This window comes from Ascaphus truei, unplaced genomic scaffold (genome assembly GCF_040206685.1).
Source record: "Ascaphus truei isolate aAscTru1 unplaced genomic scaffold, aAscTru1.hap1 HAP1_SCAFFOLD_1078, whole genome shotgun sequence".
Classification (NCBI taxonomy): domain Eukaryota; kingdom Metazoa; phylum Chordata; class Amphibia; order Anura; family Ascaphidae; genus Ascaphus; species Ascaphus truei.
The window spans coordinates 57,141-71,392 of record NW_027453944.1 but is presented as its reverse complement, the minus strand read 5'-3'; the positions used below and the strand labels follow the sequence as shown (position 1 = coordinate 71,392).

At 51.2% G+C, this 14,252-nt stretch overlaps 2 protein-coding genes across 2 annotated transcripts; one reads left to right on the top strand and one right to left on the bottom strand.

Moving 5' to 3' along the window:
• Positions 1-11,981: 11,981 nt before the first annotated feature.
• Positions 11,982-12,612, top strand: LOC142475168 (histone H3). The gene has a single exon (XM_075581141.1). It carries the CDS (start codon positions 12,007-12,009, stop codon positions 12,415-12,417), a length of 411 nt encoding a protein of 136 aa, XP_075437256.1. The 5' UTR covers positions 11,982-12,006; the 3' UTR covers positions 12,418-12,612.
• Positions 12,613-13,400: 788 nt separating this feature from the next.
• On the bottom strand, positions 13,401-13,989 carry LOC142475167 (histone H3). The gene has a single exon (XM_075581140.1). It carries the CDS (start codon positions 13,962-13,964, stop codon positions 13,554-13,556), a length of 411 nt encoding a protein of 136 aa, XP_075437255.1. The 5' UTR covers positions 13,965-13,989; the 3' UTR covers positions 13,401-13,553.
• Positions 13,990-14,252: the final 263 nt, after the last annotated feature.

Here is a 14,252-nt window from a genome sequence, read left to right as displayed (position 1 = left end):
ATACATTGGGCACAATAAGCCTGGCAGAGGTGGCCATTGCACACGGTATTGGGGTAGTCAGCCGTGCTTTGCTTCCACTCCCACTGGGGAGCTGCGAGCTTCAGATCTGTATCACCCTGCTCCACTAAGCCTTCTCCTAAGCTACTGCCAGGGCGTTGGACAGAGCCTGGCTCTCTCAATCTCCCTTTGGAGGGTTATATACTACAAATTCCGCCGATCCACTCCCAGCCTCTCACTGGAAATGCTCACCTAGTCCCGGTGGCATTCTCCTGGGAACTCTCACACTGTCCCCTGGCCATGCCTTCCGGCCGGCAGGTTTCCCGGGCACGGTCAAACGCTGATGCCTCCTGGGATGCCTTCAACTCACAGAACATTTGCACTAGACAGGCTCTGGTGTGAGCAACCCCTTAATGCCCCATAAGCAGGATCTCCTTAGCTCCCTATAAACTCTGTTCCCTACCCACCCAGTGACACAATAGCTGGCCCCTCTCTGCCCATAGCTGGCCCAGTAAAAAAAACACATAAGGTCTGGGGGACTGAACAGACAGACTCAGCCAACTGAGGTCTCATGCCCTCCATATCGGGGGACCACTCACTGAGCTCTGGCCGTTCACCCTCCGTCACACTGTCAGAGGATTTGAAAAAGGTGGGGGGGGGGGTTGGTATTCAAGTAATTAGGGACACAGGTTTTGCTTGGTTGGGCTTTGTCTGGTCTTACCTGCCTTGTCTCTTCACAGATCATGACACTCTTTGGCACCAAAAGCTGGGGAACAAGAAACACTGTGTCTGGCAGCAGCACCAAAGGCACCTCCGCCAGGGTAACTACCCAACATTTGCACCCTGTGAAAGCAGTCAAATAGCATCATCTGGCAGCTCCACCCGCATCCCCGTTCCTGGGATTGGATGCTCTGGACTAACCATATCAGGTTGCTCAAGAGGTACTGTAGTGTTGGGGTCCCCCAGTCCAAACGCCTGCCGATTACCTGGGACCCCTGGACGCAAAACTGTTCTTCTATGGACTGCATAGTCCTCCAGCCTGATGGCTGCACACAGCCGTAGGGATCGCTGACTGGGTCATCCGCTGGAACCGCACGACTGCTTGTGGTTCCTTTGCTGGGGCTAGCCTCTCATAGTCGGTAAGCCCTGTTGTTTGGGGACTTTGCCCCAGATTGGGGATACTTGATTGGGATGTGTTGGGGTACTCATCCGCAGATGGTTTAACTGGTCTCCCCGGGAGCACTGGCCATCATGGGCATCCTCTGCTGTCTTTGCTACAGCATCTTCGTCACGCGGCTGACCCACATGGCTTGGTGACTTGCAGAGAGTCAACAATTTGGGGTGCTCTCCTAACCGGCATAGTAGCAGGGGTCAGTACCCACTTTTCTTGCTGTGTACATGGGGGCACACCGTCGTCCGTCATCTTGGCGGCCAGAAGTCAAAGCACCTGTGTGGCACATTCCTAAGCCAGCAAGGTTGCTCTCATGGAGACAGATTCACCGGCAATGTCTCGGTCAATCTCTCGTTCAGCCCCTCTGGCTCATGGCTGACTCAACCTCGGCTAGTGTCTCATGTAGAGTCAGCTTCTGGAAGTACTTGGCTTGCCAGCACTAGGGTTGCCAAGTGTCTTGTCCAAAAATACTGGACACAATGGTGAAAAATGTGGTGTGTGGGGAGGTATGTTATTTATAAATTATCAGACCCCAGGGAGGTACTGGGGCCTCATTTCGGGGTCTGGGATAGGGCAGGAGAAGGTCTGACAAGGTCTCTCAGTATTTAGGTTAACTGTAGGTGATGGTCTGTCATTGCGCCTTGACCCAACATGGCAAACAGAGCCTCACAATTATACGCCATAGTAGGAATGGCAACTGGGGAAAGCCCTGGAGGGTTGAGGTTCGCCTCTGAGATAGTCTTCAGGGTCTCAGTCTCCGGGTGCTTAGCCCCACAAATAGTGGCCAGAACCACATCAGCGTCCCGCCTGCTACACTGAGCTTCCCTGCCTTGCTTCTCCAAGGACATCAGGCAGGATCCGGCTCTCCAGAACTCCCAGCGATGGGCTAAAGAAAATGAATGCCGCCATCCCACTGAACAGCCTTGTGCTGAAAGGGCTTACCTAGCCCCGGTGGTGGTCTAAGGGGAGCCTTCGCACTGTCACATGGCTTGCCTACTTGCTGGCAGACATCCCAGGCACGGCCGAATGCCGTTAACTCCAGTGATGACTTTAGGACAAATAGAACATATATTTTTAATAAAGTGCCTTTCTGGCTGCAGTTTTAAATGTACAGGCAGGATGAGGCTTTTTCTACTTGCCTTTGCAATGCAACCAGTAACCACATGTTTTACACCGATGAGCTGGGGGCACTTCCTTCTGCAAACTTCAGAGACTCCCTGTTAGGGCAATGCCTATGGATCTAGGGAAGTGTTGCAGATGAAAGCCCCAGAGCCACAAAGTGTGAATTAGCCGGGATGCTCGCTGACCAGGAGATCCTGTTAGTCATCTGGGCTAGTTCACACCTTGGGTCCAACTCCTAGCCTGGGAGAAGCCAGGTAAAAAGGGGAGCACTCATATGGTAAGCAGCCCAGGTGTCAGAGTTGCACAGGCGCTGTATCAACTGGAAATCCCTGTAGTGCCCATCTGCAAACTGGGGGCAAGATGGAGATTGGTGGGATGGAGGTTCCCACGAAGGGGATTGGGCGGGTATGTTATAGATATGCTAGCCGACCCTATATACATGCTCCCTAAGCTATCCCCGTTGTCTTTCATCTCTCTTTTACAATGTGAACAAATTTCCACTTTGCTTCTACAAGCGGATAAGAGCAGCAGCAACGATTCCCTAACGCAACAAGTTAATTACATCAGAACCAAGGACATAACTCTTCTTCAGGATCCCGTTAGTGCTGGGGGTTATCTAACGAACCCCAATGGACCAGAAAGAACTTTGCAATATTCACAGACTTATTGGGCTGGCAATTTATGCCCCTTGCAAAAGGACAGCATTTTAAAAGACAATATTCTGGTGCTTTGTTTTACTTCTGGACATTCTATCCCATTCTCTTCCTCAGTAAGTGTTTTGTCAAGTATATTCTAAGGTTGTCGTGTGTCTGTCTATTAAGGAAATAAATATCAGTTTATTTTGCTCAACTTGTGTGCTCAATCTATTTCCCTAAAATATAAAATTGTTGATACGTTCCGTCCATCGTGACAGTGGCCACACGGCCACAGTTGGAAAAGCGTTTCCTTTCCCTTACTCCAGTGCTGGCGGTCAAAAGACCTAAGGTAGCTGACCCTCCCCAGGCCACCAAACCAGGGGGGAAGAAGGCAAAAACCTGGGGTGTTGAAGTAGAGCCGATGGAGGTTGCCCACGAGGGCCAGTGCTCCTTGTGTAACTGGCTGGGCCACCTGCGTGTTAACTGCCCAAACTACCCCTATCCAGTGTAACAGGGTATGTCCCATAATACCTCTCTTTCCCACATAGTGTATCTATTATGTAAGTCCCTATTATGTTCAGAGCACTAACAGGTTAATCTATGAGCCAGTGACCCCCCAGTGAAGGAAGTAAGGTGGTGACTCATGGCCTGTGCAAGCCTATCCAAGATGGGTACAGTACATGAGCCCGCCCCTTGCAGAGACTTCCAAGTGGGAGTATCTGTAACCCGTAGCTCACTACAAACGAGGCGTGACCGTGGGGCTGAGGTAGGGATTTGTATAGAACGCCAACCACAACAACGAGGGCACATCTAGAGTATAGGACAGTCGTACAGGCCGGATCAGGGTAACAGAAGACAGGGTAAGTGAGGTACTTGTGAATCTTGGAGTATAGAGCAGCGGATTGTTGGGGTACGAAGCCAGGGTCAGGGTTGTAGAGCGTAGAGCAGTCGTGGAGCCAAGCAAGGGTCAGTGCAGGAGAGAGTGGCGTCGCCGTGGTTCCAAATCCAGGGTCAATGCAGGAGAGCATCACAGAGTAGTCGTTGCCAAAGCCAAGGTCAGTGCAGGAGAGCATCACAGAGTAGTATCCATGCAGGGTCAGGCAGACAGGAACTACGTGATGAGTGCAGCATCACACAAACAGAGGTTATGCTCGGCAATGAATGGGAGCTCTGAGAGCATATTTATAGGACCTCCCACCAATGGGAGGCAACCAGGAAGCAGGCGTTCGGTACAGGATAGGCTGCTGGATCATGCAGGTGTGACCTATTACACAGCCAATAGCTACCGCGTCAGAATTTGTGCATGCCCCCCGCAAAACCCGTAGGTGACCTGGTCACGCGCTGTCATTGTGCGCCACGACACCCGCACCGCCATGAGGGCGGAAACCAGAGGCGAGACCCATGGAGATAGAGGAGGGGCGCAACTGCGCCGCATAACAGTGATATCAGGACAGGGCCGGGTACCAGAGGCAGGACCCGCTGAGGTAGAGGCGGAGTGAGGGGCGTAACCGCGCTGCATAGGGGTGATGCCAGGACGGGGGCGGGTCAGAGGGGCGGAGACCGCAGACCACAGGGAAAACCGTGTACCATGCATGCGCGCTGCGCATCAAGACAGGAGGAGCAAGAACGCGCTCCATGCCCAGAGACCGAAGGGGACTGCACAGAACCCGCGCACCGTGCGTAAGTTCCACCCCAGTTTGCCACTCTTGAGTGTTATGGTAGTCCAATGGGCAAGTGAGGGTTAAAGGGGCAGGAGCAGCAGAACAGCGAATCCTCACAGTATCACATTTAGTCAGTCTTGTGCTGGGAGGAGAAGAGAGCACAAGGGCTGTCATTGTTCCCCATCGGGGGAAAGCATGCCCACCCCAGGCTCAGGCCTGGGGACCATTAAGGCTCATGGTGAAAAAAAATGGTGAGCAGGAAAGGGCTAGAAATAAGGTCCGGGGCCCGGCTTTCACTGGGCTAGAGCCAATTGTTTCCCGCAGACCTGGTGGCGCCTTCCCAGCGGGATATTTGGGGCTGACCGGAGGGACCTATTGCAGGGTTGGTCTTGAGCCCTTAAGCTGATCCCCTTCCCCCATTTGTGCAGCAGGGCGAGCGCTCATCCTGTGTTTGGCGGCAACGTCACAATACATATTGTGATTGGTCAAGGGCCCCTGCTCCATGTTAAGGATATCCAGCAGGGGCTATGTAAGGAGTGAGGCCGGTGTAGGGAACCAGACAACCTATGGAGGCGATCGGAGACGCGCTGGCAGGCTTTTAAAAAGTGCTTTGTGTTAAAGAGCACACACAAGCACTGATCTCAGCTGAGAAGCGCCAGAGAAGCCCGGTCAGCGGAGCAAGTGGGAGTTTTACGGAGACACAGCTGAGAGAAGCCAGGCTTTACCTTATTATGTGAGGCTGGCTACCCCAACCGTCACATGTATGTTGTGTGTTTTCTGGCTTGCCAGAATAAACTTTTGTTTATTCAACTAGTGTGTCATTCGGGAGAAGGAGTGGCTCAGTGAGTAAACACTGAGTAAAACACACTGGCATTGAGAGTGAGTTTGAAGCCTGGTTCAACTCCTAGTGTCAACTACTTGTGACCTTGGGCAAGTCATTTTATCTCCCTGTGTCTCTGGCTCCAACAAAATAGATTGTAAGCTCCACGGGGCAGGGACTGTGTCTGCAAAATGTCCCTGTAAAGTGCTACATAAAACTAGCAGCGCTATACAAGAACGTACTATTATTTTTATTATTATTATTATTTTCTGGTGATAGTGATCCTGATGTAAAGATGTTAAAAGTTCTGGTCTCTGGTGACAATGGTCACAAAACATGTCAGTTCCTATACATAGTGCTAATAGTGACATTACATAGTTATGTAACACACAGGGTGATTAATAACCTAATCTTCCATTAATATCACATACACATTTTTTGGTAATCCACAAATAAACATATTTTTAACACTTCCCAATTGTATTATAAAGCTTAAACAAAATAGTTGTTTGATTATTACATTATTAAAATATATTTACTGTCATTCACATGATGTGTATGTTACTATGATTGTTTTTAGAAAACATAATGTTACATACATATCATTCTAAACTATTCATTTGCAGAACAGATGGAATACAAATCTTTTCGAATCTCCCATTTAATAACCAATATTCATAACTGACAATGGAATAATACAGAGCTTAGTACCGGGGAAATGGAACAACATGAAATAGCAATGTACACTGCACAGGAATTATTGTGCTACTTGTTCATATATAGTGAATCCCCAGACCATGTTTATATTTTTATATGCACATTATTTTAAACTGATACTGTAGAATAATATGTCCTTAGTGTCACTGTATGAGGATGGAGGTTGCACATTTAGTCTGAGCAAAGTAAAAGTGACAGAAATAGACAGATATGAATGAAATCTGGCAAATCCCGGGCTACAGAGCCGAACTTTCACCCATTATTCCTAATTGTGTTTGTACTTTCCCAGCAGAAAAATGATACAGCAGTGAAGAGAATATAATTCCATATAAATTGCATGCAAGAAGGGGGGATGTGAGTAATAATTAGGGGATAAAATGCCCTTTTCTTGCAGCCTCAGAAACACAAAGTCAGAGCAGTGTTTGTGATCCGGGAGGATGAGAGTCAGGGGCGGGCCTTAGTGATTATACCCAATGAGAGAGAAGCTCACTCCGATAACTAACCAATCACAGAGCAGCAGGCTCTCTATATAAGTCCCGGCAGGTCCCCGCCCCCCAGTGAGTCGAGAGTCCACAGCGATCTGCAGTCCATAAATACGCAGCTGCAGCGTTTTTTTTTTCTTTATTGGAGTCAGTCATTTCATTGATTCAGATTGATTGAACTGACCGGAGAGGCTGATGACTCCTCGAGTGGGTCACTTCCAATCACAGCGCCCGCCGCCGACACCACTTTCCGGAGTTTCAGTCGGGGATGTATTGACTGGCCCGTTTGGAGAGCCGCTGCTGCCACGTGTGGGAGAGCTGCTGCTGCCACGTGGGTCATTGCCCATCGCTTTGCTTTATAGCTTTATTGCACTGTATGCTGAGTTCTGTGTGCAGTACTGAGCCCAGAGCTGTGACTTGCTGTGACCCCCGGCCTTGCCCCCCCCCCTGCCTAGTGCTGTGCCCCCCCCTGTTTAGTGCAGTGCCCCCCCCGTGCTCTGTGCCCCCCCCAGTGCTCAGTGCCCCCCCCTGTGCGCTGTGCTGCGCCCCCCTGTGCTCTGTGTTGTGCCCCCCCCCGCGCTCTGTGCTGTGCCCCCCTGTGCTCTGTGCTGTGCCCCCCTGTGCTCTGTGCTGTGCCCCCCTGTGCTCTCTGCTCCCCCCTGCGCTCTGTGCTGTGCCCCCCCCTGCGCTCTGTGCTGTGCCCCCCCCTGCGCTCTGTGCTGTGCCCCCCCCTGCGCTCTGTGCTGTGCCCCCCCTGCGCTCTGTGCTGTGCCCCCCCTGCGCTCTGTGCTGTGCCCCCCCTGCGCTCTGTGCTGTGCCCCCCCTGCGCTCTGTGCTGTGCCCCCCCTGCGCTCTGTGCTGTGCCCCCCCTGAACTTGGTGCCATGCCCCCCCCTGCGCCGTGTGCTCTTGCTCCCTGCGTTGCGTGCTTTGGGCCGTGTGCTCACCGCCGTGCGTGTGTGTGGCTCTGATTTGGGCCGTGTGCCCGCCGCCGTGCGGGTGCGTGGCTCTGATTTGGGCTGTGTGCTCGCCGCCGTGCGGGTGCGTGGCTCTGACTTGTGCCGTGTGCTCGCCGCCGTGTGCGTGGCTCTGATTTGTGCAGAGTGCTCGCCGCCGTGCGTGTGGCTCTGATTTGTGCCGTGTGCCCGCCGCCGTGCGGGTGCGTGGCTCTGGTCTGCGCCTTATTATGGCAGAGGCAAATGTGCCACCTATGGAGACTGCAATACATGATGCTGCAGAAGACATGGACTACACTTTAGTGAAGAAGAGAGGGCGAGCAAACTCTGATAGCTCCAATGGTTCTTCCCCTCCATCGGTAGCAAAGACAAAGATGCAGAAGCACAAGAAAGACCAAGGCATCAAAACATCAAACCGCTTCGAGCCACTTGCTAATGCCGATGACTGCTCAGGGCCCAGGTGCAACGATGAAGAGACTGCACTCCCACCCAAAAAGATTCGCATACCACCGGTAATGGTTAGGAATATGAAGACCCACAAGGACCTTGTCGACATCCTCACCGAGCACTGCACTTCCCCGTTTGTAGTTAAACCACGGGCGAACCACGCAAAGATCACTACCACAACTGTGGACGACTACCGGAGCTTAACGGACTGCTTTGCAAAGCAGGGCATAGAATACTACACCTTCCCACTGACGCGCCTAAAGCCCCAGAAACTTGTAATTCGCGGCTTACCAGCAAACGCCTCCGTGGGGGAGATCTCCCACGACCTCGAGGAACATGGACTTCCAGTCAAGAGCGTAGCCCAATTGACATCCCCGGTGGACAAGACCAAGAAGTTCCCTTTGTTTATTGTCACACTGGCAGAAACCCCGGAGAGCCAGCCTGCAGATCTTACCAAGATTACCAAGCTCTGTAGCTGTGTGGTAACCACAGAAGCGCCAAAGGGCAGAAAAGGCCCAACCATGTGTTTCAACTGCCAACGGCTCGGGCATACCTCTGCATTCTGCCACCAGAAGCCACGCTGTGTGTGTTGTGGAGAGAACCACAACTCCAAGGAATGCCCACGAGATAGGAAGAAGGAGCCGGCGACATGTGCAAACTGCAAAGGCCCACACCCGGCAAGCTACCGTGGTTGCCCGTACCTCACAAAAGCAAAGCAAGAGGCACGGGAAAAGCGGACACCCCACCTGATGGAGCAGGCACCAAGGAAGACACCCACTACTCAATACCAGCTTCCCCGCCTGGCGCCGGAGAGACAGAGGACCACAGAACACCTGATCCCAGACCAAGGCACGGCATCCACCCAGAGGATGCAAAACCCAGACGGACAGACCTACGCGGAAACTCTCAGGACACCATCCACCAACCCCGTTGAGGCGGCCAACCCGGACCCCGCAGGCGGAACCGCAAGCCCAACAAACTGGCTAGAGATCATCTTTAAAATAGCGAGCGCTATTGCGAGAATGGATATTCACCCCATTGTGACAATGATAGCGAATCTCATCCCGGCCCTTCTCAGGAGCACAGAAACTAACCACCATGGCAGCAACATCTAAACGCAGTTCTGTCATCGTGATGTGGAATGCAAATGGTATCAGCAAGAAGACAGATGAACTCCTTCACCTGATGGAATCGAGGAATGTATGCGCAGCTCTGCTCTCGGAGACCCACCTTCAAGGAAACCAAAAACTAAGCCTGGCGAACCACAGGGTATACCGTACTGACCGGGCAACAGGAGCCAGAGGTGGTGGGACGGCTGTGATTGTTAACACACGGGTCAGCCATAATGAGATTGCACTACCACCCCTCCGGAGTATTGAAGCCACTGGAGTACAGGTAAAGACTGCAACAGGACCACTGCGACTAATTGCCACCTACTGCCCCCCTAAGGTGAAGCTACATTTGGGAGACTTGGAAGCTCTGCTGGACTCCACTGTCCCAACCATCATCGGGGGAGACCTAAATGCCAAACACCGGTGCTGGAACTCAAGGACAGCAAACTCCAGAGGACAAGCTCTTCTTGCTTACTCAAAGGAGAGTGACTTTGTAGTGGCTGGCCCTACAGAACCCACCCACTACCCAGGCACTGCAAGCCACACACCGGATGTCCTGGACATTGTCTTACTGAAGAACGTGAAACATTCTGTCCAGTTGGAAACCCTGGCGGAACTGACCTCAGACCACAACCCAGTTACCATTACTGTTGGCGACGAGATGGAAACCCACCAGCAAACACCCAGGTACAACTTCACCAGGGCGAACTGGAGCCTGTACAAAGAAGAGTTGAGCAACATCACAAACCCCCGCCCCTTGGACACCAACGGAGACATTGATGATGCTGTTAACACCTTTACTACCGCAGTCCAACATGCAATAGAGCACAGCGTCCCAAAACAGATGCCCAAACGCTGCTCCATCTACGACCTACCGAGCGGGATCAAGCAAGCGATTGCTGAGAAAAACAGGGCCCGACGCCAGTGGCAGAAGTTCCGCACACCTGACCTTCTGGTAAAGTACAACTCACTTGCCAGACTACTGCGACAGCAAATCAGCCAACACCGGGGGGAGAGGTGGGAGGCCGCAGCAGCCAAGCTGAAGGAATCCGACAACTCTGTTTGGAGAATGACCCGACGCCTGACCGGGAAGAAGGAGCCTAATCCACCTATCCAGGGCCAGACCCACCTGGCATGTAGCAACAAGGACAAGGCAGAGGTTCTCGCTGACACACTGGAGACAACTTTTAGGCCTAACCAAGCCAGCAAAATAGCACGGGAAGTTGAGCAAGGAGTTAACAGGCATCTTACCGAGCACCTACCAGAGACCGAAGCGGAAACCCTTGAAGGATGCACCAGGACTGAGATAACGCAACTTGCAGATAAGCTGGCAAATGGCAAAGCACCAGGAAGTGACGGAATTACCAACCTGGCCATCAAGAAGCTTCCGCCGGCAGCCATGGAATGCCTCACAGAAATCTTCAATGCATGCATGCGGCTCCAGCACTTTCCTCAATCCTGGAAGGAAGCCAAGGTCATTGTATTTCCAAAGCCTGGAAAACCACGGAGGGATCCTGCAAACTACCGTCCGATAAGCCTGCTCTCTGGACTGTCGAAACTCCTGGAGAAAGTTATTCTTACGCGCCTCCGCCACTTTGCCTCTGGTAAAAACATTCTACTAAAGGAGCAATTTGGATTCCGGAAGGACCACTCAACCAACCATCAGCTGCTGCGAGTCGTTGACATAATAAGCCATGGGTTCAACATCCACAAATCAACTGGAGTTGTCTTCTTGGACGTGGCCAAAGCGTTTGACAGAGTTTGGCATGAAGGACTACTGCACAAAATGATCAACCTGAAATTCCCAAACTACCTGATTAAGCTGACTGCAAGCTACTTGCGGGAGCGCACATTCCACGTGGCTGTGCGAGAAGAGCTCTCAACAACACGCCCCATCCGCGCTGGCGTGCCACAGGGATCAGTCCTGGGACCTTTCCTTTTCAACCTCTTCATGAATGACATCCCCACAGACCTCCACAAGACTCAACTGGCACTCTACGCAGACGATGTGGCAGTCATCTCCCAGTCCTTCAGAGAGAAAGAAGTAGCTAAGAACATCCAGAAAGCACTAGACATGCTATCAACATGGTACAGCGACTGGCAAGTAGGACTGAACTCCAGCAAGACTACAGCTACACTGTTTACCAAAAAGAGGATCAAGGCACACCCGCCAATCACCCTCAACGGAGAGGCTGTCAAATGGGAGCCAAACAGCTCTTACCTAGGTGTAATCCTAGATAGCAAACTAAGCTGGAGAAACCACATTGAGAAGATTCAACAGAAGGCAACAACCAAGCTGGCAGCACTGTACCCTCTGCTGAAGACAAGGACCATGCCCATCAAGAGCAAAGTCAATGTGATCAAGGCGATCATTAGACCCACAATGACATACGCCTCCCCGGTGTGGAGTGGTTGCCACCAACATCAAAGATCATCTCTCCAAAAATTACAGAACAAGGCGCTGCGGATTGCGTCCAACGCTCCACTTCCTACAAGAATAGCAGACCTTCATAGGGAACTGGGTATCGAGATGTTAGATGAACATCTAAAGAAGCTCAACAAGAAATTCTACAAGGAACTGGACCAGAACTCAAACCCGCTGATCAAGAAGCTTGCTGCGATCTCTGCAAACCCATTTGACCGCTACCCACGACCCATCACAGCGCTGAACCTGTGAAACCAATTCAACTGTGGCAAGTAACACAGATCAAGAAGCTTCCTAAAGAGTGCGACAATACACTCAACAAGAGAACTTGGAGTAATGAGGCTCAAGCCTCGGTATCCAATATCACCACTGACAGATTTAATCTGTCAGTCAGAACAGAACGGTCAGTTTTTTTCTTTATTAGTTCCTGACCGGAGACGCGCACTGACACAGCAGCACAGGATGGCCCGGACCAAGCAGACCGCCCGGAAATCCACCGGAGGGAAGGCTCCCCGTAAGCAGCTAGCGACCAAGGCTGCCAGAAAGAGCGCTCCGGCCACCGGCGGAGTGAAGAAGCCTCACCGCTACCGGCCCGGTACTGTGGCTCTCAGGGAGATCCGCCGCTATCAGAAGTCCACCGAGCTGCTCATCCGCAAGCTGCCCTTCCAGCGCCTGGTCCGGGAGATCGCCCAGGACTTCAAGACTGACCTGCGCTTCCAGAGCTCGGCTGTCATGGCTCTGCAGGAGGCCAGCGAGGCTTATCTGGTGGGGCTCTTCGAGGACACCAACCTGTGCGCTATCCACGCCAAGAGGGTCACCATCATGCCTAAGGACATCCAGCTGGCCCGCAGGATCAGAGGGGAGAGAGCTTAGGCCGGCTGCACCCTGACTTCGTTTACACCCGAAAAACAAAGGCTCTTTTAAGAGCCACCACATTTTCAATGAAATGGCCTGATCAATATTAACACACGGATACTGATCTCAATATAGAGAATGAAAGAAGTGTGTTATCCTTGTACCAACATATGTACTTGATGTGTGACAATATAGATAAACGCACCTTCAATATTTGTGTATTCTTTGTCATGTGATATATAGACTTGCATGCATAGTCACCATTTCATGCTGTATATGGGTGCACGTAAAGACAAACCTGTAAATGTCCCCCTCCCATGTGCCACTGGTGATCAAACTGAAGTGTTGTGGAATAGCATGTGCTTGATGCTTTCAATGTGATGTAAACACTTTTTTTTAATAACATGGTGATAAATACGTTTTTCTGATGTAAACTACACTTTTTTTAATTTTATATAAACCGTGTATGTGAATATTATGTAGACACAAACAAAACCATAATGTCACCTAATATGTCAGTTTGTCTGAGAAAAAATGTATTCGTGAAATAGGTTAGGGACTACAAACTTACACATGCACCTTACAGTGCTCGCAGTATCAATGCATATACACTTATGCTCTGGCAGTGTAACACAAACCTCTGCATGGGATAAATTGGAGAAACATTCCCAGTTACACATTATGTGCACAGCTCTCTAAGTGGGGTTGTGGTGGCTCTTAAAAGAGCCTTTGTGTTTGTAAGAGGTTTGTAACTTATTTATCACCATGTTATAAAATAAATGTGTTTACATCACATTGAAAGCATCAAGCACACGCTATTCCCTAACACTTCAGTATAATCACCAGTGGCACATGGGAGGGGGGACATTTACAGGTTTGTCTTTACGTGCAGCCATATACAGCATGAAATGGTGACTATGCATGCAACTCTATATATCACATGACAAAGAATACACAAATATTGAAGGTGCGTTTATCTATATTGTCACACATCAAGTACATATGTTGGTACAAGGATAACACACTTCTTTAATTCTCTATATTGAGATCAGTATCCGTGTGTTAATATTGATCAGGCAATTTCTTTGAAAATGTGGTGGCTCTTAAAAGAGCCTTTGTTTTTCGGGTGTAAACGAAGTCAGGGTGCAGCCGGCCTAAGCTCTCTCCCCTCTGATCCTGCGGGCCAGCTGGATGTCCTTGGGCATGATGGTGACCCTCTTGGCGTGGATAGCGCACAGGTTGGTGTCCTCGAAGAGCCCCACCAGATAAGCCTCGCTGGCCTCCTGCAGAGCCATGACAGCCGAGCTCTGGAAGCGCAGGTCAGTCTTGAAGTCCTGGGCGATCTCCCGGACCAGGCGCTGGAAGGGCAGCTTGCGGATGAGCAGCTCGGTGGACTTCTGGTAGCGGCGGATCTCCCTGAGAGCCACAGTACCGGGCCGGTAGCGGTGAGGCTTCTTCACTCCGCCGGTGGCCGGAGCGCTCTTTCTGGCAGCCTTGGTCGCTAGCTGCTTACGGGGAGCCTTCCCTCCGGTGGATTTCCGGGCGGTCTGCTTGGTCCGGGCCATCCTGTGCTGCTGTGTCAGTGCGCGTCTCCGGTCAGGAACTAATAAAGAAAAAAAACGCTGCAGCTGCGTATTTATGGACTGCAGATCGCTGTGATTGGCTGCTTTGGTCCCGCCCTTCGCTCTGATTGGTTCTGTGAAAGCCGTTGCGATGTTCAAAAATCCCGCCTCAGACCGATATCGTCCTAATAAAGTTATTATATATTTAGTGCTTGTAAGTGGGACAATTAAAAAGATTTAATGTGATAACATTAGTGTTTGCACAGATACAGCACAGAGCTCTCTGACATG

Coding starts and splice junctions, on each gene's coding strand:
- LOC142475168 (XM_075581141.1), top strand. CDS start 12,007: ATGGCCCGGACCAAGCAGACCGCCCGGAAATCCACCGGAGGGAAGGCT.
- LOC142475167 (XM_075581140.1), bottom strand. CDS start 13,964: ATGGCCCGGACCAAGCAGACCGCCCGGAAATCCACCGGAGGGAAGGCT.